Source organism: Peromyscus maniculatus, chromosome 8 (genome assembly GCF_049852395.1).
Source record: "Peromyscus maniculatus bairdii isolate BWxNUB_F1_BW_parent chromosome 8, HU_Pman_BW_mat_3.1, whole genome shotgun sequence".
Taxonomy (NCBI): Eukaryota; Metazoa; Chordata; class Mammalia; order Rodentia; family Cricetidae; genus Peromyscus; species Peromyscus maniculatus.
This window is the reverse complement of record NC_134859.1, coordinates 58139754-58167049: the sequence shown is the minus strand read 5'-3', so window position 1 is coordinate 58167049 and position 27296 is coordinate 58139754. Positions and strand designations below refer to the sequence as shown.

The following is a 27296-nucleotide window of genomic DNA, read 5'->3' as shown; positions in this document are numbered from 1 at the left end:
TTTGGATAGAATCAAGAGGAGTAGGGCTGATTAACAGGAGTGGGTGTGTGCATGATGGGCTAAAATGTCCACGGAGGCCCCTCGTGTGCTGTTTCCATGGGGGCAGATATGGCACTAAAGGCCTGGCTGGCTCACGGGTGGAACTGTCTGCTGCACAGAGTGGGTGCTTGGCTGCAGACTGTGGGTGAAAAGCCCGGTTCAGGAGAGTTCCAAGAGTCCTCGGAAGAGCCTATCCCTCACCCTATCCAGCAGCAGGGAGCCAGGCGACATCCTCCGGGCTCACAGAGGTGGCCTAGAACTGAGCTAGAGAGAGGACTATTTTCTCCTGGACCCTACTTCTAGACACCGTCTAAAATGACTGGCCATCTCCTGTGGATCCTCTGACTGCATTGGGCAGAAACCACAATTGAAATGTCTCAGGAGGCCTGTTAACTAGAATGTCTGCACTTCCATGAGGAAAGTGTTAAGGAATATTGCTGACTGCCAGGCCCCCCATAAACCCTGCTCAGCCTGGACGGCAGGTGGGATTCGCAGGTTTAACGGGCCCTTGAGTGTTAAAGAACAAAAGCCCTTTCTCCTGAGGCTAGAGATGGTCCAAGCACCCTGCACCCCTGGAGCTGATGGAGAAGTGCCCACTGTCTCTCATCTCTGCAAGACTTCGTTCTAGGTTTTTCGGTCTCTTGGGTCTTGGTCTTTGTTGCTCTCGCCCTGTCCCTCTCACTGGCTCTAGCCAGCTCCGATTTCCTTGAATTTCTCTCTCTCCCAAGGGTGTTTCTGCCGTAGGAGTGTCTCTTTCTGGTTCAGTGTCTCAGGGTCACTGCGCCCCAGGCTCGCAGACCATGTTTCCATCTCTGCCCAGCTTTCAGAGTCTTGGAGCTGTGAACCCGAGTCTGTCTACACTGGCGGCTCGTCTCGGGTCAGGGTCTCAGTGGCCCCGGATCATGGGCTGCGCCTCCCCCGCGCTGCGGAGGCCGCGCGGCTTGGGAGGGGGTGCGGGCCCGCGGGGGCGGTGTCGGGCGCCTTCCGTCGTCAGTCCCTCCCCGGCGGCGCGGAGGGGGGGCGGCGCGGCCGCCGCTCGGCGCCTTTAAGGGAGCGGGAGGGAGCGGCGAGGCGGCGGCGGCTGCGGTGGCGGCGGCCGAGCAAGCGGGGCGGGGGCGCGGGGCGCGGCGCGCGCGGAGAGTCCGCTCCGGCCGGAGGTGCCGGGGCCCGGCCGGGAGCGAGCAGCGCCGGCAGCGCAGCGGAGCCTGCCGCCCGGGACATGGCCAAGGCGGGCGGCGCAGGTGAGCGCGGAGCGGGGCGCTTGGCGGGTGGCGGGAGGGATCCTGCGGCCCAGGTGAGCCCCTCTCCAGGTGGGCGGAGGCATAGGGACCCCGGCGACCGGGCCGGACCCCAGGGCTTGCATATGGGGTTCCGCGCTCCCCGCGTCCTTCCCGCGCCCCGGGTCACCTCGCGGGACACGGCATCCTGCTCACCCAGCAGCAGAGGATCAGGTCTGCGGCTCTCCCATCCAGTCCAGCAGTTGGGAGCTGTTGCTGCCCTCCGGGAGGCCCGGGAGTAGACCCCAGCACCGGGACCTAAAGGGGATGTCCCGTGGCCGCCGAGCCATCCCACGCCCCGCCACGCAAACCAGGACGCGCCCCCTTGTCCTGTCACTCTGTATCCTGAATGCGACAGCCCCCCTTCCCTGTTGCCAGCTGGGTCCGGAGACCTGGATTCCGGGTCGGGCCACAGGAGGAACACTCCACGGCTGGGGAGCCGCCCCGCCCCCCACCCGACCTGGAGGCAGAGCCTAGGTGCCAGGTTAGGCAGGCGGGGCCTCTGCTAGGGTCCCATGGGCTCTGCTCTCCCGCAAGCTCAGTGCTTATAGCCCAAGGATCTCAGGGAGTGGGTGTTAGTCATTCCTTCATTCATCCAGCCAGGCGTTCATTCACCAGCATCTGCTCTGGTGCCAGGCCCTGAGTTGGCTGGGACCTGGAGGGGACCAGATTCAGCCCCCTATTTCCCAATCTGCACCCTGGGCCCCCACCGTACCCTGAGAGGCCAAGTTGAGGAAAACCTGTGTTCACAGGGCTGGCCACACAGGCAAGGCTGGTTTCAGCAGTCCTTAGCTTGGGAGCTGGCGTGTGAGAATCTGCCATGAACTCACACCCAGCCTGTGACGTTGGCAGGTGCCATGCCATCCCGGTGGGGCTGGTGTGAACGCCACTTCTCCACCCATAAGGCATGGTAAAGATGGAATGAACATGGCCATCTGTCTACACTCTAGACGTGAGTGCCACTGAGCTGTCTGTGACCCGGGGACAGGTCCCAGTCCTTGGACTTGCGCTGGCCTTGTGAATCAGGTGCCTGAGACTATACTCCGTGTTATTACAGAGGAATCTTATCAGGGAGAGGCTGGTTGTGTGAGACAGCAAGAACCAAATGCATCTAAACACCCCCTTTCCCACTTCCCTCCCCTGCCCTCCTGAGGGAGGCACAGTGATGACACCAGGAGGCTGGAAATGGCTCTCTGCTCCCTTCTCTCTCCTGCCTTAGTCCCTCCCTACCCCTGCTCTCCACAAAGGGAGGGCATGTGCTCCTGTCTGCTGGCCCCTTTGCATGTGCTCATGTGTGTGCACAGTTCTGGACACCTGGTTCCAGGTCTTTTGTCAGGGCACCACAGTAGCAACGGCAGTTAAAGCAATCTCTTCTTGTACTGTGCACCAAGTAATGTGCTAAAGCCCTTTACTGCCCCATGATCCTGAGAGGTAGGGCGGCACTCCCCTTTTTAAAACCTTCAGAGGCAAATAGCTCACTCGAGGTGGCTGAGAGGGTCTAGGCAAAGCATGGATGCAAGACCAAGTTGTTTGGATGCTAAGGAATATTTCCACCCTCCACACCCCCCATTCTGGGGGAGGGGCAGCCCCAGGTCCTTTGGTCCCTGGCTGAGGTCCATGGGGATGAGTACCCGGTGAAAGGTGAAGAAGTTGCCAGGCCTCCCAACACTGCTAAACCTGGAGCTGCTCTCCAACTTTGTGATTTCACACCCAGTCCTTTCCCTCAGGGCAAGCCAGACTTCCCTCCTCTGTGACTCCACTGTCTGGGGCCGCCTCTATCCCTTACTCAGCTGCCACCCCAAGGAGCTCTGCAGATGACCTCTGGCAAGATCTGACTACTTGTCCCTTCTCAGCTCTTCCAGGCAACTTTGGCAGCTTGCTAACGTCCCTTCTCTTCTTTAGCTGCCTAAACCCAGTGACTTAAAAAGGCACAGTATAGAGGGAAGTCTGGTCTCTCTCACCAACCACATTTATGTTGAACTAGAGTAGGTGAGCTTTAGAGCAGAGGGCGCCGAGTCCTTCTGTTCAGAGCTGAGGAAACTGAGATCCAAGGAAGGGATGCCCAAGATGGGTGGCAGCTTATGACCACCCGCAGACCCAAAGGCAGAAGGATCTGAGAGGTGAGACTAGAATAAAGGGAGGCTTGCAGGTCTTGTGTAGAGGGTGTGGGAAATCTTGCCCATGAGGAAAGGGTCTGCTTCCTGGATTGTGTGGGGTTTCCTCGGAAAACTGGCCAATAGCCCAGTTGCTGAGGGAAGAGATGGGATTTAGGTCCTGGGGCTGTTGTGGTACCTGACTCCAGGTCATCACATCACGGTGATTGGCAGGCAGTGCTAGAGTTGTACGGTGTGCAGCCTGAGCAGCCAGCCATGGCTGTGCCAGCTGTGCCAGGAGTGCCAGGAGTGGAAGAAAAACAGTTCAAGGACTTTCGTGTAGCTAGGAGAACCCAGGTACAAGAGAAAATGTAAGCAGATCCCAGAAAGGATGAGATTAATTTGTAGAGAGTGGATCCAACTTGATTATTACCAGTTTCCAACCTCTGGGACAACCTCAGCCACCTAGGAATCATCATAGTTGGCCATCCCCAATACTTGGGAAGGAAGAACACTCCTTGGTCGTGCTCCATGGACAAATGAAAACCAATGATGGGGAGGAGGAGAGGACTGGGAGTCTGTAAAGGAAATGACAGTTCTCTGTACAGAGACACCCATGGGTCAGAGGAGGCAGCAGACTGAAGGAGTGAAGGCTGGATTCTCTAGCTGGCTCCTCGAGGCTAGCAGAGTTTGGACAGGATGGTGGCAAGGGCCAGGCTTTCTGGTTCTGCAGAAGCTTGAGCAAAGGCTGGGAGGCTGGATAAAGGGGGAAAGAGCAAGTGTACAGGAGCTGCTACAGAGAAACCCAGCTGGCTGGGGTGCTGGGTTCCTAGAGACTTGCTGCAGAGGTAGGCAGGAACTCCAGAGAGCATGGGGGCCAGCAGCGAGGTGGTAAGCCTTGTGCGTTTGGACAAATCCCTCTGGCACACTGTGAGGGCTCTGGAGGCTGGAGGGCTGCCAGCCCGGGAGCTGCCTCTGTTGGGAAGGGCTTGCGCTGGCTGCCTTCTGGCAGCAGTCCTGCCCCTCCCTTCCTGTGAACCTTGCTATCCCCACCTCTCTCTATCCTAGTGGGCCAGTAGGGTGAGTCTATCCCCAGGCTAGTGCAAATGGGAGACCTGGGTTCTTAGGCTCCACAGACACACAGCAAGTGGCCAATAGAGTTTGTGAAGCTCTAGGAGAAGGGTAGCAACGTTTGGAGAGCCCAGAGCCCATGCCACAGGGCTGGGCAGGCATTCCAGGCTGGACGAACCAGTTTGTGCCACTTCCAGGTTCTAGCCTTAGGAGAAGGAGCTGGCTAAGGGGGGTGCAACAAGCAATGGCACTAAAATACCAATCTGATACATGGGGGGGGGGCAAGGAGGGATGCTTGCATACACTCAGGTTCAAAGCCCTGATTAAGGAGACACTGAGGCCTATATGTGTGTTCAAGGTCACAAGAAAAGGTAATAGCAGATATGAGTGCTCTAGGAGGTGGGTATGTATTCTCACCTCTGGAAGGGACCAGGGCCGGTCTTGCACTCTGGGAAGAGGGCAGGAGAACTGAGGCACATGTGGGAAACTCCCAGGCCTAGGGCACCAGGATACACAGGGCACCTGTGTATCTTGGCAAGGCCATCACTTCTGCAAGGGGACTACAGTCCCCCTTTGCAATGTCAGACTCCAGGACTTCCTCAAACTCTGCCTCCAGGAAGCCTTTCTGGGCTGGCTGCAGTCAGGTTAGCGCTTAGGTTCTGGTGTGAAATTGTCGTCTCGGTAAAAATCGCTTGTCACCGCGGCTGACACACAGGCCGTAGTTTGAGACCCTTCACAACCCCTTAATCCTGGTGTGGTGTTAGTGTATGGGCAAAGATGGTACAGGTCAAACAGAAGCTCTGCTTTTAGCATAGGACCCTGGGTCTGGAGCGCCTCACTCCCATTGGAGGCCCCTGTGCCTTGGTCTGTGTTGGGGTATAGCATTGGGTAGAGCATATAGCATACTAAAGACAGCTAGATGCTCTCTCTCTTGCTCTCTGGGGCTGTGTCTGCAGCTGCTGGGTAGGGTACATCACAGTAAACTGTGGTAGTTCCTAGCCAGAAGAAGTTTGGAGACTTTTAGTCTGCCTGTTAAAAATTCATCAGGGGTGTGTGTGTGTGTGTGTGTGTGTGTGTGTGTGTGTGTGTAAAGAGATGGCTCAGTGGTTAAGAGCACTTGTTGCTCTTGAAAAGGACCCAAGTCCAATTCCCAGCATCCATATGAGGATTCACCACCATCTATAACTCCAGTTCCAGGGGATCTGATGCCCTCTTCTGACCTCCTCTGTAGGCACCAAGCACACACATGGTACACACACACACACACACACACACACACACACACACACACACACACACACACAAAACACTCACACATAAAATAAGATCAATAAATCTAATTTAAAAATTTATGATGGGAGGCAGAGTCTGAGAGGCAAAGGGTCCTCCTCTGAACCAAGGGCGGGGATATGAACTCCAGGAACCAAGGCTCCGGGAACTGGAGGTTTCTAAGAAAGAACCAGACACTTCCCAGGGATACTCTGAGATGCCTGGCTTACAGAAAGGAAGAGAGAACCAGGGGTTTGCATCTGGCTCCTTTTTATGGAAGCCCACCACATTATTTCCCTTCTGATGGCCAGAGAGCACCTCTTTGCAGAGGTGGGGCAGGGGGTTCGGAGGGGTACAAATGAGGGAATGGGCACACATACAATCATAATGTTGTTCCTATTTTGTAGATGGGGAAACTGAACCTCAGGAAGGTTGACCATCTGGTTCTAGACTCACCCATGGACTTGGAGGCAGACTGAGACTAGCAAGCAGGACTCTTTCCATTCTTGCATCCAACATTATATTGTCTAACCTGGCATGGGTTGACCTTGAACAGCCCTCTCTGAGCCTCAGCTTTTGCATCTGTAGAAAGGAATGAGGAAGAAGAGTGTGGGTTTCGGGAGGGGCTGGAAGTGCTGTGCAGCTCTATCTGTGCTTTCTCTTCTACCCACCCTCTCCCTAGGGTCTATCTGTCTTGACTGTTCTAGGAAAGGGCCTCACCTCATGTGGATGGCATCTGGGGGAGTTGAGGGTTGAGGATCCCTGGGGAGTCAAGGATATTCACAGCCTAAGCCTTCTGGGGGGGGGGTCTCTGACTTCAGCTTGTCACCGAGTCTCATGGAAGAGGGTGGCCAGGGCCCCCCTAGGGAGAGGTTTGGGAGTGGGAGGGGTAGGAGAGAATGCATAGCAAATAAGTTTGGAAATCAAATGAGATCCGAGCTCCCCACCCACTCCCTCAAATCTCTCTACTCGCTCTCTTTTAAAATTCTTGTTTTCTAAAGAGAAAGAAAATGCTAAATTGCACCCCCTTTCCCAAGGAATGGGAGCCTTAGTGAGTCACTCCGGAGGTAAATGCCACCTCCAAGGTCCCACGTGTGCCTGCGGAGGCCTGCACAGCTGTGTGGCCACAGCCCCCAACTGGGGTACGCATGTGGGTAGGGTGACAGGGTCACCCCGCTTGTCTTGGCTCTAGGTAAGAGCTGGGTCCCTGCAGGGGGACCTAGTCAGCTGACCCGCTTCCTCCAGCATACCCCAGATGGGGCCAGGCTTTGAGCCAGTGGAACAATCAGCTTTCAGTTTGAGGCTGACAAGACACGTGTTTGGTGGCATGGTGGGGCTGTCTGTGGCTGGAGTGGGTCACAGTATGGGTGCACTTGAGTGCCTGGGGGTGAGAGGTTGGCCCATGCATCTGGGTGTAGGAGGCTGATGTGGGGGGTCTCCCTGTGTCAGGCTGTCGCTAGGTGTGTTGGGGCAGGCGTGGCCAGTGAGGAGGTGTGCCACCTCCCCATGACCCATTATTCTGGAGGCAGGAGAAGTGGCCCGTCTGTTGGCTAGGGATGCCAAACAAGGGTTGAAAGCAGAAATAGAAACACACTGGGCTCCGTCTGGGAGGGGCGCCGAGTTCTGGTGGATGGAGAGGCCTCTTCTGAGCCGGCTGTTGCTGACGCTGTGTTTGTTCGGCTCTGGGTATTTGCAGAGCACGTCACTGCCCTCCTGCCCTCCTCAGGGACAGACTTAGGTCTACAGACTTTTGTGACCATGAGCTCAAGGTGGGCTGGCAGCTGGAAGGCTCTGAGCGTGTCCTAGGAGCCTGTCTTCATGCATACCTTGGTCAACACATTTGACCTTTTCTGGATTGTTCCAGATTGGTCCCAAGTGCCATCCTTCTGGATCAGAACTCCCTTCAGCTCTGCTGTGGCTTCCCTTTATGAGCCTGGTCTGAGCTCAGCAATTCTGGAGTCACCCCTGGCAGCATAGCTATTTTGAGCCTCCTATTAGGGCCTGGTGTGGGGAATGTGTTTATCCTTTGCTGTGTTTTGTTTCCTTCTTGCGTAGTATAATCTGGGGCAGTGAAGACAGAATTATCCAGCCCGCCTCCGGGGCTTCGCTGGCTCACTGGCAATTGCTGGCACTGTGATTTGGCACCAAATGGAGGGGCCTGAGGGCAGAGATCACCTTGAAGCCCATCCTTACAGTCTGGGAGCTGCAGGTGGAATGGGGTGCCCATATGGGGTCACACTGGCCGTTGTTGGGGTGTGGCAGAGAGCTGTTCTTTCTTGCGGTTTGCTTCCTGCTGATGGCAGCCTTTGGTGCCCTTACCAAACGCTGGCCATCTCACTGAGGTGGTGGTTCCTGCAAGAGCGTACAGCATCCCCCGAGGAGTCTCTTTATCCACTGGCTGGATACACAGATGTCAAATCCTTATTCCCTGGTCTCTACAGAGGGGTCCTGGGATGGTTAAGGAGCATGCCATCCTCTGTCCCAACACCCCAGGCTGCCCCATGTTCTCCCACATGTGACACAGTGGCAGGTGCTATGGAGAGTTTCCTATGTGGTAGAGGAGACAACTTCTGCCTTATGAAACAAGAGCCTGGAGGGACATGGGGGGACATCTGGGCCTTGGGGAAACTGTTCCAGAGAATTCAGAACTGTTGGGAGTCGAATTGGCAGAGCAAATGAAAGTACAATAGATAGCCAAAGCTATTAATCACTCATTATCTCCTAAATAAGGTAATTAAGGGGTATTTAAATGGCATATTTATAAGTTACCAGCAGGTCTTCAAAAGCACATCTTTCCCAAAGCAACTGGTTTGGCCAACTGGGCCAGGCATGGAGACCAAGGTTCTAGTCCCTGCACTGTACCCACCCTCCCCCTCCCCCTGAACTCCTCCTTGCAGGGACATCCCTGCACTTGGGAAGGCAACAGGTCATAGAAACTCCTGCAATGTATAAAATGCAGTATAGTGTCTACAATGTGCTACAAAAACATTCTTTTCTTTTCTTCGTTTTTTGAGACAGGGTTTCTCTGTGTGGCCCTGCCTAGCCTGGAACTTGCTTTGTAGACCAAGCTGGCCTTGAACAAATAGAGATCTGCCTGCCTCTGCCTCCTAAGTGCTGGGATTAAAGGCATGTGCCACCATGCCTGGCCTGCAAAAACATTCTTTAGGCATAAACAACCTTATGATATTGTGGTGTGATATTGTTACCTACAAAGTTAATTCTTGAGATCTATGCAATGGAGTTACAAAATAAAAATCTCCTAATATGTTAAAAATTTTACAGTTTTGTATTAGACCACAATCATAGTGCTCCCTAGTCACATGTGGGCTTTAGGCTACAGGTTGGATAAGCCTGCAAATTATTAGATGTGGCCCTGGATCTAGACTGGGTGCCATGTACGGCCATGGCTGGGTTCCTCCTGTGTCCGGTCTTGTCACTTGTCATGTGGTCAGACTCAGGTCCTAGTTAATGGCTGAATCTAAGGTTTAGGATATGGTTGAGGTCAAGGTTTAGGCCATTGTTGGTTTAAGGACTCCAGTTGTTGTTGGGATGATTCTGCATCTTGAAGACTCACCCCCAGCCCTTGGGTGTGCTCCCCATGGACTGGATCTACTTGGTTGTCCTGAAAGCTGATCTCTCCTTCAGGATCCTTCAGGATGCTGGCTCCTGAAGCTGGGTACCATAGCACACAGCCCCTTTGGGGTTCCTGACAGTCCCCTGAAAGAGATCAGCACACAGCTCATCAGTGGCACATCTAGCATTTTAGGAGATAGTTAGGACTGTTTCTATAGCAACCAACCCCCGACCAGCGCTGGTTTCCTTCAATAATGCCTTTTTCTGGAAGCAGCTTCTCCTGGCCTCTCATCCCTCCCTGGGTGGCCACACAGCCCCTTGAAGGCCAAGCATGAGTTGGTTGTCCCTGGACTGTCTGGTCCCCATTCTCACCCTGACCTACAAAGGGGGCCTGAGGGCACAGCTCGGGGTATGCTCTCCAGAGAGCAACCTTCCTGAGGTCCTTCCTGTGCTGTTCATGCTGAGCTTCAAGAGAACTTTTATCACACAGCCCTGTGCAGGGAGAGACTATGGGCCTGGAAAGGGTTCCTGCCAGGTGTCTCCTGTGGGGAAGCCCATGGTCCAGGGGGGCAGGATGACAGGGATGCAGACAGTGACTGTCTGTGGTGGGACACTGGTGAGGAATCAGGCCCCAGTCCAGCCTGGGAGCAGGGAAGTGCCTCCCCTTCTCCTAGCAGGAATGGGGTGGAGAATGGAGGCCCCACTAAAGGCCTGGAGGAGGAGGGAGAAACATGGAAAGTTCCCAGTGGCCAGTGTGGCTAGGGCCAGATGGTGGGAGGAGAGGAGAGGGGCAGCTCCCATTCCAGGGGCCCCAGGAGAGCGGCCTGCTCTTAGAAATTTCCGCTTAAGAAATAAGCAAAGAAAAGCCCCTGGATATTCGTGGCTTCTTATTCCATTTCACACGTTCCTTTACTGATTTTTTTTCCACTTTATTTAGTGTGTGTGTGTGTGTGTGTGTGTGTGTGTGTGTGTGTGTGTGTGTCAGACACGTGTGGAGATCAGAGGTCGATTTGCAGGAACTGATTCTCTCATTCTGCTATGTAGGTTCTGGGGATCAAACAAGGGTCATCAGGCTTTCACAGTAAGTGCCTTTACCCACGGAGTCATCTTGGCAGCCCCTTAACACGCCCTGTTATGGCAGCAATGGAGACTGGGTACTATGCTGAGCCTTTCTCAAATATTCACTCATTTAACCTCTTCATTACTTGTGATGTAAGTATGACCATTATCCCTGTTTTACAGAGGAGAAACTGAGGCACAACATAATTGGTAAATATCTAAGCTTGGAACAAGGCCAATGGAAGTGGGCAGGCTCCCTGAAGGGAGGAGGAAGGTATCAGAGAAAGAAGAGGAGGAGGAGAAGAAGGATGAGGAGGATGAGGATGAGGATGAGATGGCCGCAGAAGCAGTGGGAAAGACGGGGTCAGTCACCTGTCTGTCTGTAGATCCTCCCTCAGGCTCCATCCATAAAGTACCATACTCCACAGGCTGCCTCCTGACTTTGAGGCCCCACTGTCATATGAGGATCAGTGATGTGTTTCTAAGTGTGTGTGTGTGTGTGTGTGTGTGTGTGTGTGTGTGTGTGCCCAGACCAGAACACATTTCAGCCACACTAATGGCCAGGACTTCAACTGCGGCACCAGCTTATAGAGCCCGCTTGTCTATGTGAGCATGATGGTGAGTAGGGATGTCTGCTAAGGATTGTAACCTCACCTCCCTGTCACCTTCTCTGCTGACACACCGGTGTTGCAGTGTATCAGTGCCACCAGGACAGTTTCAGATGCCGTGGGGCAACAGTCACTGCCAGGCAGGCAGGTATGAGTATAGACAGGCCCTGGGCTGTGCAACCCAAGCCATGCTCAGAGGCACTTCCTTCATCTTGGGATCTAGGAGTCATGTATGTTATTTGGATATCCCAGAGTCATGGCTCCCAGCAAATGTCCGTGGTCCTTTCCTGATTCTGACATACTGAGTCACTAACTGGGAGGTGGGGAGTTCTATGTCCTCTTTGCCTGGAAATGGCCGCCACTGTGGTCATGCCTTTCCCGGGCCCTATTCTGCCCATGTCCTCCCTGCTCACTTTTTCTTTTGAGACTCAGCTTGGGTCTCCTCCCCAAGAAAGGGCACTAGGTCTCTTCTTGGGGTGTGGTCCACCCCTGTGTGACCCTGCCTGGACCGAAAGCACTTGCATGGAATCTGGCCCAAGGATGCTCTATGCCAGGCAGAGCAGGGCTGTGCCTTGAGCCAGCACTCCAAAGGGCCAGGATGGTTCCAGTTCCTCTCCGTGCCCCTCCTCCCTCCAGGCACCATCTGGCCTAAGGTTTGGCCCAGGAAGCATTGGCCTCTACTCCCGTCTCCTTCCTGTGGGGTGGCTTCTCCTCTAGCCAGGGCTCCTAAGCACAGGGCGGTGTCTCCTTAAAGAGGGCACTCCGCCTTCAGGCGAGGCTGACCTGAGGTCCTTTAGGACAGAGCAGAAGACTCCTGTCTGGCTGTGCCTGCCTTTCTGTCTATTATAGATGTGGGGCCTGAGATGGAGCCAGTGATCTGAGCTGGTGGTCTGGCTTTACTCATGTAGGAGAAACTCAGGCCTGTCACAAGTTCTTAGACACCACACTGGGCCTGAGGTAGGGGGGCTGGTGGGTCTGGAGGCAGATTGAGGATGGCTCTAACAGCCCCCTCCTGCAGGCCCAGCTTGGGACTGTGGAGTAGCAGTAGTTTCTCTGTAGGCGGGGCTTAGGTGGTCTCTTCTCCTTGATGCTGATTTCAGGTTTTAGGTAATTGTCCTCATGCTGAGTCTTAGAAGACATAAGCCTGAAGGAGTCCCCTGGCAGCAGCTAGAAGTTCCTTGGGTATTCGTTCTCTGCCTTGAGTCTCCGGTCTATGGATGACAAAGTCTTCCCCCAGGCAGTGGGCTGGAAACTCTGGTGGCTGATCTTAAATCAAAATCTTGTAACAATGAAGGAAGGCTCATGATGCCCATTTGAGAGATGAGAAAAACTGAGGCCCCGAGAAGGTTAATTTGCTTTGAATTATAGAGAAGTGAGTGAAGGCAAGGTCGTGTCACTCAAAAGCCCACGCTCCAAGCTCTGTGCAGAACTTTTACCCATGCCTGGCAACTGATTGCCTGTAATGTAGGAACAATCCTGGGAAGGCAGAATGGAGGGCTGAGAGCTCACACCCCTCAAGGAACACACACACACACACACACACACACACACACACTTGCTTTGTGTGTCTGGTCTTTCTCATCATTCAGTTCCCAGCTTGCCTGATATCTTTTCCAAGCAGTCTCCCCCTCAGACAGCCTCCTGGGCTCTTTTCCTCCTTTGAAATATGATCTTTGCCATTGGCTAAAATGGCGTACAGGAGGGTCCGTCAATGTATAGGAGGGCCTGTCCACAGACTGTCCTCTCCCATCCAGGAGCCAGTTGCTTCTTTTGAATATATATTTTTTACATTTATTTATTTATTTATTTATTTATTTATTTATTTATTTATTTATTTATTTATTTATTTATTTTTGTGTGTGTGTGTGTGTACACATGCACATGTATGTGTGTAGGCATACATTTGCCACAACTTTCAGGGAGCTGATTATCTTCTACTGTGTGGAGTCCAGGATCAAATGCAGATCTGCAGGCTTGGATGGCAATCACCCTTACCTGCTGAGCCATCTTGATAACCTTGACAGCTACTTCTTAACATGACCATTCTTATAGGTTTATTTTTATTTTTTATTTTATTTAAATTTTTTTTTTAAAGATAGAATCTCACTATGTAGCTCTGGCTGGCTTGGAACTCACTATGTATACTCAGCTGGCCCAGAACTGACAGAGATCTGTCTGCCTCTGCCTACTGAGTACTGGGATTAAAGTTTTGCCATCACACCTGGCTCCATGTTCTTTTTTATATTAGGTATATATCCTCATTAGGATTTCTATTGTGATGAAACACCATGACCCAAAAGCAAGTTGGGGAGGGAAGGGTTAATTCAGCTTACACTTTCATGTTCAGCACCAAAGGAAGTCAAGATAGGAACAAGGCAGGAACCTGGAACAGGAGCCGATGCAGAGGCCGTGGAAGGTTGCTGCTTACTGGCTTGTTTCCCCTGGCTTCTTCAGCCTGCTTTCTTATAGAACCCAGGACTATGAGCCCAGGGATGGCACCACCCACCATGGGCTAGACCTTCCCCCATTAGTCACTAATTGAGAAGATGCCTCAGAGCTGGATCTCATGGAGTCATTTCCTCAACTGAGGCTCCTTCCTCTCTGATGACTCCAGCTTGTGTCAAATTGGCACACGAAACCAGCCAGCAAAGTATATATAGCTGGAGTCCCCGGTTACCTTTACAGAAGTGGTTTTGGGTAGACTCTACCAATGGGAGAGAAGGCCTGGTGTCTTCTTTAAACAGACCTACAGTACACATTAAAAAGAATGCAGGCATGTAGTTTGAAAGCAAGGAGAGTGCTGGGCAGTGGTAGCACACACCTTTAATCACAGCACTTGGGAGGCAGAAGCAGGCAGATCTGTGAGTTCGAGGCCAGCCTTCTGTACAGATCTAGTTCCAGGACAGCCAAGGCTACATAGAGAAACCCTGTCTTGAAAAACAAAAACAAAACAAAACAAAAAGCAGAAAAAAGAAAGGAAGGAAGGAAGAAAACAAGGAGGCTATTCGTGATGTCAAAACGCACACTTGAAAATCAACTCAAAGATACAATTTGAACACAGTGGATGGTGAAGTTATCATCAGAGAAGAGAGCTGCTGTGAACTGCAGAAGAAGGGAGCTGCCAGGTTGGCTCACATGCAAAACTAGCATGTGTCAGCAGGTGCTTCCCATGATCCAGGCTGGGTAACAGACCCATGCATGTGCCTGTCTTTTCCAGGCAGTGATGACGCTGTTAGAAACACTTGCGGAAGGAAGAGGTGGAAAGGGACAGGTCTAAGTTTGTAGCACCTTCTCCCATGGGGTGATTTTTGTTCTTTAGGTGATCCAGGGGGCCTCTCGGCAGCCTCTTAGGACGTGAGCGTGGCAGAAATCCCACCCTGTCCCTTTTATTCACCATAGTGTCCCCAGCACTCCTGGCAGTGCCTGTGGGTGGATGGCAGCTTCCTTTGATGCCCACCAGCCTCTTCATTGCTCCATTCCAGCTGGGAGAACTTGCTCCCCCTGACAGGGTCTTCCTGCTCCTGCCCCAGTGCCCTCTGGGGACCCTCGGAATGTTGCAGTGACCTCAGATGATATGGCCGGTACTGGGGGCTGCTGTGAGGATGATGAGCCCTCTTCTCTTTTTCTCAGGCTGTGGCACATGCCAGAAGCAGGAGGTTGGCTGGAATGCCCATGCCTTTGCACTTGCACATATGGTATGTGTGTGAGCATCTCCATGTGCAGAGGCCTGTCACTCATCTCTGGCTATTCAAACTCAGGAACCAGAGAGACCCTAGCAACTCTCCAGATGGCTCCATGAGGACAGTGCTCACTGTTCACTGTCCCAAGTGCAGCAGTTGAATAGACAAGGATGACAACACTTTTCTTACCCCTCAAGCAAGCTCTTACTTCTTAGGAATGAAATAGACTCAGATAGTAAGGGATGTTTGTATATCGATATACAGTATGTATTCATATAGGCTATATGATAATTTTAATAACTGACACCTGTGTCTTGAGAAAACTGTATTAATGAAGTTAATGTAAGTTTGGGACAAGTTTTAAATGATTTGTTGTTGTTGTTGTTGTTTGAGACAGGATTTCTCTGTGTAGCCCTGGCTGTCCTGGAACTAGCTCTGTAGACCAGGCTGGCCTCGAACTCAGAGATCTCCCTGCCTTTGCTTCCCAAGTGGTGGGATTAAAGGTGTGTGCTACCACTGCCTGGCCACTATTTTTAAATTCTTATTTTTTTTCATATTTATTTTTATTTTCGTGTGTGTGTGTGTGTGTGTGTCTGGGTGTGAGTCAGTGCTCAGGAGTGCAGGGCCTTTGCAGGACAAAGGAGTCAGATCCCCCTGAGCTGGAGTACAGGCAGTCCAGAGCCTCCTGATGCAGGAATGGAAGTTGGGTCCTTTGCAAGAGCTGCGTGTGTTTTTAACTTCTGATGCATCTCTCTAGCCCCACTGGTTGTGTTTTGGAGTCACAAAAATCTCTACATATATTTGAAAATGAGAAGACAATTGTATTTACCATATCACAAAAATATTTAGGTATAAATCAAATTCCAGCTGTTTGTTATTAGTGTGTAGAAATGCAGTGAATTCTTGCATATTAATCTCGGTTCCTGTGGTCATGTTGTACTCAAGCACTAGTTCCAGTAGTTTTTCTTTCTGTGGAGTTTTTGCTTTCTGTGTAGATGATCATGTGATCTCAGAATAGACTCGGGTTTGTTTCTTGTTTTGCAATCTATATTTTCCATTTTTTTCTTGTCTTATTGCACTAGCCCAAAACTTCCACATACATTTGGAAAATAGTTTCATATCCATGGCAGAAAGTCACAATCAGACCTCCTTTCAGTAAACCCGGGCCTTAAGGGTGGGAAACCGAGTGTCCCTGTCCTGCTGAAGTTTCGAGGGGCTCCATAGAAAGTGTGGGGGCAGAAATGACTTTGCATCTAGAGAGGATTCCACGTCGGTGCTTCCTGTGACCTCTGCCCTTTTGTGTTTCAGAATGTTCTCTCTCTTGGCTGCAAACCATAGAGCATAACCTGGGTATGTGTCTGGGAGTTTGTGCTGGGCAGGGCAGGGCAGGAGGGCTGGCCTCTCCAAAAACTGTTCATGCACAGGGTGGGGAGCAGTGCCAGCATCCTGCAGGTTGGTGGGATGGGGTGAACTGAGGCTGTAGCAGGTTCCCACAGAGTGCATTGTAAGGTGCTCCTTGCTTGAGCACTGGGGAGGAGTCCACCTCTCATGGTTCTCAGTACCAACTGTGTTCCAGATGGACTCCTCTAGATTCAGAGGTACATTTTTTTCCCATGGAGGATCTTTAATCATGTTTCTTATCATACAGATGGGGAAGCTGAGACAGGAGCATTGTTGGTATTAGCTCCCAGCCCTCTGTGGCCAAAGCCTCTGCCCCAGGGAAGATGTACCCCACTGCATGTTGATTTTACTGTTTTTTTTTTTAAACGGAACATGCACAAACTATAGGATGCAGCCTTATTTTACATATCAGTGAGGAGAAGGAATGAATGATGCTATTTAGCTCATGATGTACCATCCCCCTAAGTCACCACCCAGTTCCAAAGATGTTAATGTGGGGAAGGTGCCACTTATAACTGGTAAAAGGAGACAAAAATCTTGTTAATCATATAAGATTACACACGCAGTGTTAAAGCTGAGTTTCCTCTGTCTCTTATCAAATTCCACTCCATAGAGATAAATGTTTATAAACGGCATCTTGGCATGTGTCCTCCCAAACATTTTAACACCTCCGGAAGTGTATTTATGTAATAATTACTGTTCCAAACACTTGATCTTTGCAAGACATGATGCTAAGCTTTTCAATGCATTTTGTTTAATCTTTGCAATAAGCTCATAAGGCTGGCATGGACTAGTCCCACAGTCTAGATGAAGAAACTGAGGCACAGAGAGGAGAGGCAACTCACTTGACATTACACAGCTTCTAAGAGGCAAGGCCTGAGCTTGAACCCAGGCCCGAGCCCTTAACCGACATGCCACACATATCCCTCAGTATGCAGGTGTATGTGATTTTTAAAAAGGAGGTCAAAAGAATGTTCTGGAACTTTCTTGTGTATTTCTCCTAACCATACTCCATGGGCATCTTTCCATGTCAGCTCCTAAAGCACTACTCCATTCTTTCAGCAGTTGCTGGGAATCTCATATGGCTGTGTATGGATGTGTATAGCTCATCTCCTGGACATGAACACTGGGGTTTCTCTTGCAGTATTGGTATCACTTGAAATGCTATGATGAACAAGTTATGCCTCTGTCTTTGGGAACTTCCGCAGGAAAATTAACCAGGTTGATTTTCTTCTACCACTTCCATGGTTTTCATTCTCAAGCCAGATTGCAATCTACCTGCAATCTCTTGCATCTCACAGGCCTTGGAGTGTGTATGCAGAGGGCTTCATGTGCATGCTGGTCCCATGGGAGCCCCAAAGTGCTGAACAGAGAGAACTAGAGAGCGGGGGATGGGGAGAATAGGTGCCAACTGTGTTCTTGCCCTATTTCCATTTGGCCCCAGGGCAGGATGTATGACGGGGCAGAGTTTGGTGTAAGGGACCACTCTCGGTGTCCATGTTTCCTCTCTGCTCTGGGGGGCCCTTAGCCCTGCATGCTGCTCTCCGAGGAAACTGATAGTAACTGCTGCCATTTCTGAGCCTCTTGAAACTTGAGCACTGAGCATAGACTTTCTTATCCATTCAGCTGGAGATTGATTGTCTGCAGTGGGGAAACTGAGGCTGGGATGGACAGGGAATGGCTTTTCAGATTGCTAATGGCAGAGACAGGACACATCCTCAGTCATGTCCCTCCTCACTCAGATGTGGGTAGTGCTGAGTCCTGTCATGGCCTGCATGTGCTGTGTGTGGCTGACATCTTTGGTGGTCAACAGGATGCCTGGTCTTCCCATGTGACTTGGCCAATGAAATGTGAACAGAGCATGCCATTTCTGGGCAGAAGAGTTGAAAACTGGGCATGATGTTCTGCATTTCCTTGCTTCACCAGACCTTGACATCTCATTTGGAGATGGTGACATCATAAGGTGGTGGCCCCTTGGAGCGAGAATGATGAGAAGCGTCTTATCTGACCCGTGGAAGTGGAAGTGAATCAGTGCTGCTATAAAGAGCTGAGATAATTTATTACCATGGCTCAACGTCTGCTGACCAATATACTGTCTCCTTGGCTAGGTCTCTCATCTTCCCCTCAACTCTTTCCCTGTGGAGCTTCCTCAGAGTTTTTGGACTTAAACGAAAACACTGTGGTGAGAAGGATTAGTGTGGTCTGAGGCTACAGAGGGGGAGAACTCAGACATGGAGGATGTAGCTGACCTTTATCTGAGGGGCCCGGGACTGACCCCACCGTATCGGGTCATTCTCTTAGTCTCGACTAACACATATGCTCTCTTTGGTAGGTGGCCCTTCCCCGGGTGGCGGTGCCTCCTGGCACCTTCGGAATGTCCTCAGTGATTCGGTGGAGAGTTCAGATGACGAATTCTTTGATGCTAGAGGTGAGTGAGCTCCCTCTCCACACCACCAGTTGGGTGACCCTTGGAGAAGTCCTAAAAAGTGGATGCCTGCTGAGGACTGGTACCTCCTCCACCCACACTTGCAGTTTCCCACTCCATACTTAGACAATGGGTGGGATTTGGAATATTGTTTAAAGCTCCTAATGTGTGTGAGGTGGTTGGGAGACCATGGAGTATGGTGCCCTCATCACCATATAGTCTAGCTCGAGAGGCAAATGTCACGAGACACTACAAAGGCCACTGATGGGAGTGATGTCATCAAGAAAAATGTACCTTCTGACATGAGGGAGAATGCAGCCAGGGCACCGGCCTTGATGTGGGCAGGGTACCCTTTCTGCAGAGGTGGGAAGGAGGAGCTTGCCAGGTGAGGAGAAGAAAGAGCCTTCCAGACAGATGTGACGGCAGGTATGGTGGCTCCGAATTAGGAAAGACTGAGGAATATTTTGGCTCTGAAGGGAGGCCCATGTGGTGGTGGTGGTTGGAGGTGGTGCACTAAGGGGAAAGGAGGGATGGATGAGACTGGTCCGGGATGCCTACAGTATCTACATGTCTTCTAAGACAGGCCTCACAGATAGGAAGAGAACCACCAGCGATGCTCAGGGGAGCTGTGACAGATAGTGGGCATCCAAACAACACCCAGAGGGACCCCAAGAGGGGCGTTTCAGGTGGAGGGAACACAGGAGCCAAGGTGTGATTGTACCAGGCAGATGCAGGGGTGGGAGGCGAGTCAGTCTGGAATTAGGAGAGAAGAGAGGTTGGTCGTGCTGAGCCAGGCTGGGTGCGAGTGGTGAAAAACCCTGCTAGCCCTGATCCTGGATGAAGAGGGTCCTGGTGCCTTCTAGCCTTGTTAGTCTCACCCTGGGACATCACCAAGGCTAAGGTGTTGACTTATTTGGAATGAGGCTAGTTTAAAATGCTTGTTAAACATGATCTTGAAGACAGACAGATGGTGCTAGACAGCATCTAGACCCAGAACAGGTCAGCGGGGACTGGCCTGAACATGACCCTGACTTTGGCTTCAGGTATGCCTTTCCCCTTCTTGGGGGCTCAGTTTCCCCTATCAGTTCTGTATATCCCCAGTTGGAGAATATTTCCCAAATATTGGGGTTCAGGGGATTTTGGGGGGAAACTGGCTGGATGCCAGTGACTATCCCTACTCAAGGCTTCCCCATCCTTGGCTCTGGGCAGGGAAACCTCTCCCCAATGCTGTCCCTAAACCAGCCCGTTGGGGGCTCATTTCCCATCTTCCCTTGGTGTCTGATTGGAGTGGCTGCCAGGGCTGCGTTTCTCCATAGCAACTAGCCCACAGTGTGACAACACAGCTTCAATATTTTGATACGCAGAAGAGTTTCATTTCAATATTGCTGCAGTTCATCAGGGCTGTGTGTCCCTAGCTGCTGTGATGGCATGCTGCAGAGGCAAGCATCTGTGGGTGGCACCGGGTCATGTGTGTCTTGGGCCTGCTGACCCATCTCCCCTGTGAACAGCTGGAGATCTTTCCTGCCCCCATCCCTGGGACCACTGTCTCTCAGCTGCCCTCAGCTGTGTCTGCTCTCCCCTCCGCAATCTCCGTGAACTTGGCCTTCCCATGCGCTCCCCTGTCTCTGCGGCACATCTTTGTTCCTTCCTCTCTTTGTCTTGTCAGCTCCTTCTTTTCTCTCCCTCCAGGCGGGGCCTCAAACCCAGATCAGATAAGAGCTGGGATGCCCCTCAAGGTCTTCGATGTGTTTGTGTGTATTTGTGTGCAACATGTCTGCACATGTGATATGTTTATGTGTGCATGTGTTTGTGCATAGACAATAGAAATCAACCTCGAGGGTCGTTCTTCAGGTGCTGTCTACCTTGGTTTTGGAGACAGGGTCTTTCATTGGCTTGAGGAACACCAATTAGACTAGCCAGGCTAGTCAAAGAGTCCCGGAGACCCACTTGTCTCCATCTCCCCAGCTCTGGCATTACAGATTACCCAGCCTTTTACATGGGTGTTGGGGATCAAACCAAGGCGCTCACACAGCAAGCATGTTACTAGCTAAGCCGTCTTCACAGTCTGCTCCCATTTTACAAGGTGAGAAACTGAGGCAGGGGATTTATTTAGGGCTTCAGACTGTAGCAGAGCAGGGGGTGTAGAATTCTACCTCATGTACCCCTTCTTTCTCAAGTATTTATTGAGTATATGTTCAACCAGTGTTGATCCCCCACCCTCAGTGTAGAGATTGAAGACAGACCACATTCCAGTCCTCATGGAGCTTTGCCTTAGACAACAGGTGGAACGGGAGAAGACAATGCACAAGCTAAGAAAATTCATCAGGAATTGCTATGAAAACAACACAAAGCCATAGGCACTTCATCGCAGAGGATGTTCGAGTGGCAAACACACAGGTGAAAAGTCGCTCAATACCGTCACTCATCAAGGAAGGCAAATCAAAACTGGAGAGAGGACTGGAAGGGTAGCTCAGCTGGTAATGTGTTTGCCTTGCAAGTACAGGGACCTGAGTGCAATCCCCCAGCAATCCACTTACCTGGAGACACCAGGCATTGTTATAGTCCTGGAACTGTGGAGGCCAACAAATGAGTCCTTGGGGCTCGCTGTCCTCCGGGCCAGTGAGGGGCTCAGTCTCAAGGAAGCGGATTGTGTTCCTGAGGATGATACTAAAGTCGTCCTCTGCTCTCCACATATAATTGTACATGCATGCATGTGTACACGCACACATTAAAAAACAAAAACAAAACCCCCAAACCTGTAAAGATGGGTTGGTGAGATGGTTCAGGAGGTAAAGTTGCTTGTTGCCAAGCTTGATGGCCTGAGTTTGATCCAAGGAACCAAGATGGTGGAAGCAGAGAACCATCTCCTGAGAGATGCCCTTTGACCTCCACATGTGTTCTGTGGAATGAGTCCCTCTCCAGATGCACACAAAATAAACAAATATAAATATAGTGGATTGTTTAAACGGCAATGATACCACTATGTACCTATTAGAATGGTTTATTAAAACAACCAGCTGAAATGTGGAAGAACTGGTCATTTCAAACTATTCTGGGAGGGAATGAACAATTTTAGAAAATTGATGGCGGCTACAAAGTGGGATGGGAGATGTAGCTCAATGTGAAGTCTCCCAGCATGCCCAAGGGCCCGGGCTTCATCCTGGCCTACAGCCCTTCTACTTCTAGGTGTTTACTTAAATTAAGGGGGATGTTATGCCAGCTTAATTTCTTCTAGTCCCAATCTGAAAACATCCCAAGTGAAAACCAGTGAGCGAATGGATAAACAGTCTGAGCTAGAAGAAAGGAATGAGCTGAAGCATGCAACCATGCAGACAACATCAGCATAAGTCACCCTGACAGAAAACAAGTCCGACTGGAGCTGAGCACACTGTGTGACTGCCCTAGCAAAAAAAAAAAAAAAAAAACTCTAGAAAATGCCAAGGCACCCCCAGGGACAGGAGCAGATGAACGGCTCCTCAGAGTGGGAAGGAGGGGGGAAAATAACAGGAGAAAACGGAGTGTGATGAGTTCGCAATTACTGCCTTGCAGTATCTACAGTTGTCAAAACAGCACATTATCTGTTTCATTTAATTAATTAATTAATTAATTAATTCATTTCTCCAAAAATTTTGTTAGGAGGTTTAAATTTACACCATAAAAAAGAATGAAAGTTGAAAGGCATTGAGATCTAAATGAAAACTGTTTTGGGATTGCTCTTCTTGTGGTCCATGATGTCCAGGCACATTCCTTCACTGACTTGAGAAGTACCTACAAGTTTGGGCCTCCTCTCTGGCATCTAAGTACCCACCCCTCCTTCGATGAATATGCATGAACAAGCTGGGCTTGGCCTTTACAGGGCCAGTGGCTGGGAAATGAGGGATCCGGAGACTGATTATATTTAGGCACCCTGGCCCTGGGAAGTCTAACCAAGAACAAGGCAAAGAGACACCCTCACCCTCACAGGATGCCAAACTTCTGTCCTTTATTTTTCTCTGTTCTCTTCTTGATACTCAGGGTTAGGCTTCATTTAAGGCTGGAGCCTATAGACCTGGATGCTGGGCAGCATAGTCCATTCATGGTTGTAGCCCCCTGCCTCCCATAGTAACTAGGAGAAGGTGGTGCTGGGGTTAATAAACCCATTTTACAGAAGACTCTAAGGCAAGGTCAGGTCTCATAGCTGATGGGGAGCTTAGGCCAAGTCTTCCCTCCTTGGTTGGGTTTCTGCTGTGATCACATGGACTCTCAGAGACTCCAAGTTCGAACAAGAGGGAGAAGGAAACCTGGGGTCTGAGGGCCCAGGTCTTCATCATGGTAGTGCCACTGAATGGCTGCTCTCTGAGCTCAGGCATGTGTCAAAACCCCTGGCTGGAGTCCTCCTCTAGAAGACAATAGGAATGTAGCCATTTAGCCCATGGATGAAGAGGGGGGAGGCCATGGGGAGTAAAGTGGTGGTTGCTAGACAAAGAAACTATTATAGATGCAAACCACAGGGGTCTCTAAGGCCCTGCCCTCATCCCATATTAGGGGAAGGGAGGGAGGGAGTGCCATGATGCTGCCTTGAAGTTTCTGGAGGTGGGTAGAGTGGAACCCATCATCTAGGTGAGGGAGAATACTCATCTAGGTGAGGGAGCATAGCATAGAAAAGTTCAGGAGATGAGGTCTGTGTTAGTGCAAGGTGAAGGTGAGGACCAAGAAACAAGCACTCAGGTCCTTAGAAAGACTTTTGGTGGGCTTGATGTGGATGGTATTGGACAACCAAGTAGAAAAGGTGACAAGTCCTCTGCTTCATGAGCTGGAGGCTCAGGACAGTCCCTGAGCCCTGGGAAGGAAGAAAGGCTTCCTGATAGCTCTGGAGCCTGGGCTTACAGGGCACTCCCAGGCTTTGTCAGGGGCAGAGCCAGGGGCAGAGTGGTGCTGGGGTTAAGGTTAGAGTTGTACCGATGGTGAGTGAGGCTCAGCATGGAGCTTAGCACGGGGAGGAATCGGAGCTCCATGATGTAGTTGCTACAGCGGTGTCTGCACCAGAGGCTACCTGGGTATGGGAATTAGCGTGCAAAGGAACAGATACACAATTCCCATGGCAGTCATGCCCGTGTTTTCTCTGGGGTTCCGTGGGGGTTATGGGGAGGCAGTTCAACGGGGAAGAAATGTGGAGGGAGGCTAGAGATGGGCCTTGTAGCCCCTCTGTTAGGAAACACTCCAAAAGGAGCCATTTTGCATGCTGTGCATTCTCTCCCCACTTCGTCCCCGTGTGTGTGTGTGTGTGTGTGTGTGTGTGTGTGTGTGTGTGTGTGTGTGTTCTCAGGGCCTTGTAGGGGACAAAGCTCATTGTTTCCAGAGTGAATATCTGAAGGCTGAGTGTGGAGAGTGGGGACAGGCCAGGATTCCAGAGGGAGGAAAAGGCAAGAGACAAAGCATTGTGGAAAGGTGGGCAAGTGAGGGAGGACAGGGCAAAGGCATGACCCAGGGGGGAGTCAGGAAAGGAAGCATGAGGGAGAGAGGACGGACACACACACACACACACACACACACACACACACACACACACACACACAGAGAGAGAGAGAGAGAGAGAGAGAGAGAGAGAGAGAGAGAGAGAGAGAGAGAGAGAGAGAAAGAGAGAGAACACAGAGCTGAGGCAGGTGGTGGTGGTGGTGGTGGTGCTGGAGGTACATAAGACAGCCAGTGATTTGGAAGAGGAGGGGACAAAGGGCAGGAAAGCCTTGAATATGGAGTGAAGACCCTAAGGAGGAGGAGACAAGATCCTGCAGAAGAAAGGGAACTCCAAGGACATGAGAGAGATTAAGGATGCTTTTCCAGTTAGAGAAAAGGAGAGACCCAGAGGGAGGGGAGGGGACAAATTTACTGGGGTGCGGTAGAACAGCGGGGAGCACAGGGAGTCTGAGAGAGACAGAGGCAAGTTCACAGACCACAGGAGGTACAGGCTCATGGGAAGAGAACCCCAGAGAGCCCATCTTCAGGGGCTGAAGACTGCAAACCAGGCAGGAGGGATCATGCTGAGTTTGTGAGAGAAAGAAATATCTGACAGAAAACCAGACGAGAGACCAAAGACAAAGGTAGTTGAGCCACACAGGGAACAAGGGAGAGAGAGAGAGAGAGGAACAGTCAGTTGCACAGAAGTCAGCATGCTGGGAGCTCCGGAGCCCTGGCTGACTCCAAGGGCACTGACAACCTCACATACAGCCCTGGGACCCCCAGCATAGCAGGAAACACTAACTAGTGTGTACTGAGCACCTACCTGGCACTGGACCTGGCACTCTGCTTTCTGGTCTTCCCACATCGGAGTTCTTTATGGTGGTGTCTGTCCTTCACATCACTGGCTTTCTGTGGGACAGAGGTCACATCCTACACACACAGTATGTGTTTAGGAGTCTGTTTGCTGTGGGATGGTTGTTGGAGTGGGCAAAGGAATACCTGCTTACTTGGGTAACGAACTGAGCCAAGAGACGGAATTAAGGCATGTGCCACTCTGCCTGGCTTTAACCTCTTTGTGGTTCGGCCTTCTCAAGAACAATGCCACCTTACATTTTTGCACAGGGTTATAGCTTGTGTAGTTCTTTCAAGTTTATTATATTATTTATCCCTGAGTTGGAGAGCTACAGGTTTTATTGCCATTTGAGGGACAAGAAAACAGAAACACCAGTGTGTGTGTGTGTGTGTGTGTGTGTGTGTGTGTGTGTGTGTGTGCAGAAACAAAGCTCACATACAATTGGCACCAGAAGCTGTATCAGGGCTCTGCCCAGAATTAGATGCCACTTACAGGTATGAACTTGTCCACAGAAGGAGCACACCTGGCTGAGGAAGCTGTCCAGGTGTGTGGGGCCAACCAATGCAGGATGTTCAGGACAGGGTACTGGGAGGGTAGAATGTCAGGGCAGGGCTTTCTTTACCCTTTTTTTTGTGAGTCAGGTTCTCACTATGTAGCCTAGGTTGGCCTCAAACTTAATGATCCTCCTGCCACAGCCCCCCAAGTGCTGGAATACAGATATATGCCACAATGGCAGGCTTAGGGACATCTGTGTTTACCCCAATGCCCAGTATATCTGGTTTTGAATCCAGGTGCTAGGCAGAACTCTTGAGGAAGGATTATTCAAATTCTGTTTGCTTCAGTTTCCTTGTCTACAAAATAAAGATAGTAATCATTGTTTCTTGTTGTTGTTGTTGTGTGTGTGTGTATGTTGTGTTGTGTTTGTGAGGTGCAGATACTTGTTATTGTGGGTTTGTTCATGTGTATGTTGTGCATGTGGAGACCAGAGGTTGATGTTAGGTATTTTATTTGATGACTCCCCCTTTTTACTTTTTGAGACAGGGTCTCTCACTATACCTGAAACTTGATTTGGCAAGGCTGTCTCGTCCAGCAGATTCAGGACCCACTGTCTCTGTCCTGTAACTTCCAGCACTGGGGTTACAGGCGTGTGATGCCCTTCTTCTTCCTCTTCCTCCTCCTCTTCTTCTTTCTTCATCTTCCTCTTCTTCTTCCTCCTCTTCTTCTCTTCTCTCCTCCTCCTCCTTCCTGTAGGTTATGGTAATCTGAACTCAACTCTGCATGCTTGTGTAGCAGGACTTTACTGACAGAGCCATTCCTAGCCCCATTATTAGTCCCATTTTTATGAGAATTGAATTAGTTGTCTTTTTGTTTTTGCTTTATGTGGTTTGAGAGAGGGTCTTATGGAGTCCAGGCTGGTCTTGAATTCACTATATAACTAAAACTGCCTTGAACTTCTGAATGCTAGGATTGCAGACATGCACCACCACATTCTAGCTTACGTATTAATATTTGTAAATCATGTATACCAGCATCACTAGTAAAAGTTTCAAAAGGACTGTTAAGTCAATCAAATAAATAACACAATAAGGCAGGAGGCGTTTTTTCAGAGACGAGATCTGGATTACTGAGTGCTAGCGTGAGTCAGAACGCTGGACAGCTCCCAAAACTTTCAGTCCACCATATTGGTTGCTGGAGAAACCCTCTGCCAGAAACGCAGATATCAGCATTTAGTCTTCATTATCCTGAACCCGGGGATTCTCCTCAACACCCTTGCTGTCTGTGATGTGAAGGAAGCCACAGAGCTCTTCACCAGGAGGGCTCATCTTGGGGTGGGTGGTGGCAGTGAGAAGTGTGTGTGTGTTCCCACAGGTGTGCTCCCATAGAAGCATTCCTTCTCATGAGGGAATGTGTCACATGTGTAGTGTTGGAGATGGGGGACCCAGAAGCTTGTGTATGGTGTGGACAGGGCATATGGCCCCACTGCTTCTTCCCAGAATAATCATTAAGGACAGAGACAGGACTCGGGGGAGTTGATCAGGGAATGGAGACACTAAAAGGTTCCTGCAGTCGAGATGGAAGCTAAGGTCTCCATACAGCTCACGCACGCAGCTTAGGACCAGGAGACTTCCCATACCCTTCCCTCAGAGCTGCTCCAGCACCCCTCCGCCTCCAAACAGCCTAAGCCCCGCTGATGAATGACTTGTCAGGAGAAGAAATGAGCATAATGGCTCTTATCTCTGGGCCCCCCTCTGTGCGCCAAGGCTCTGATACCCTTCACCTCATCTGATCCTCCCCAGAACTCTGTGAGTTGGACATTGCCTGTCTCATTTTACTCATGAGGTTCATAGAAGAAAATGGAGGTTCATAGAAGTCCTGTCACATTCCTGAAGAAAAACTACGGACAAATAATGAGTTTTTTGGTCCTTTCTTTCCAAGAAATGCCAGTCTCGGTGCTAGGAGTGGATGACTGCCTCGTTGTTGCTTTCTTTGGCTATAGCACATAGGACCCTGG

The 27296-nt window shown here is 50.8% G+C and overlaps 1 protein-coding gene across 4 annotated transcripts in view; it reads left to right on the top strand.

Annotated features, from left to right (window-relative positions):
* The first annotated feature begins 854 nt into the window (after window positions 1-854).
* The window catches only part of Pitpnm3 (PITPNM family member 3), a 92344-nt gene continuing 65902 nt past the window's right edge, over window positions 855-27296 (top strand). The window contains exons 1-3 of one of the 4 annotated variants that reach the window (XM_015985833.3): window positions 855-1280; window positions 15978-16019; window positions 18403-18498. In XM_015985833.3, coding sequence (XP_015841319.1) covers window positions 1259-1280; window positions 15978-16019; window positions 18403-18498 — 160 coding nt within the window. In that variant the 5' untranslated portion in view covers window positions 855-1258. Of the gene's footprint in view, window positions 1281-10689; window positions 10745-15977; window positions 16020-18402; window positions 18499-27296 lie in introns of those variants that run through there. The other 3 variants (XM_076542823.1, XM_015985836.3, XM_042282335.1) reach the window with 3 other exon arrangements.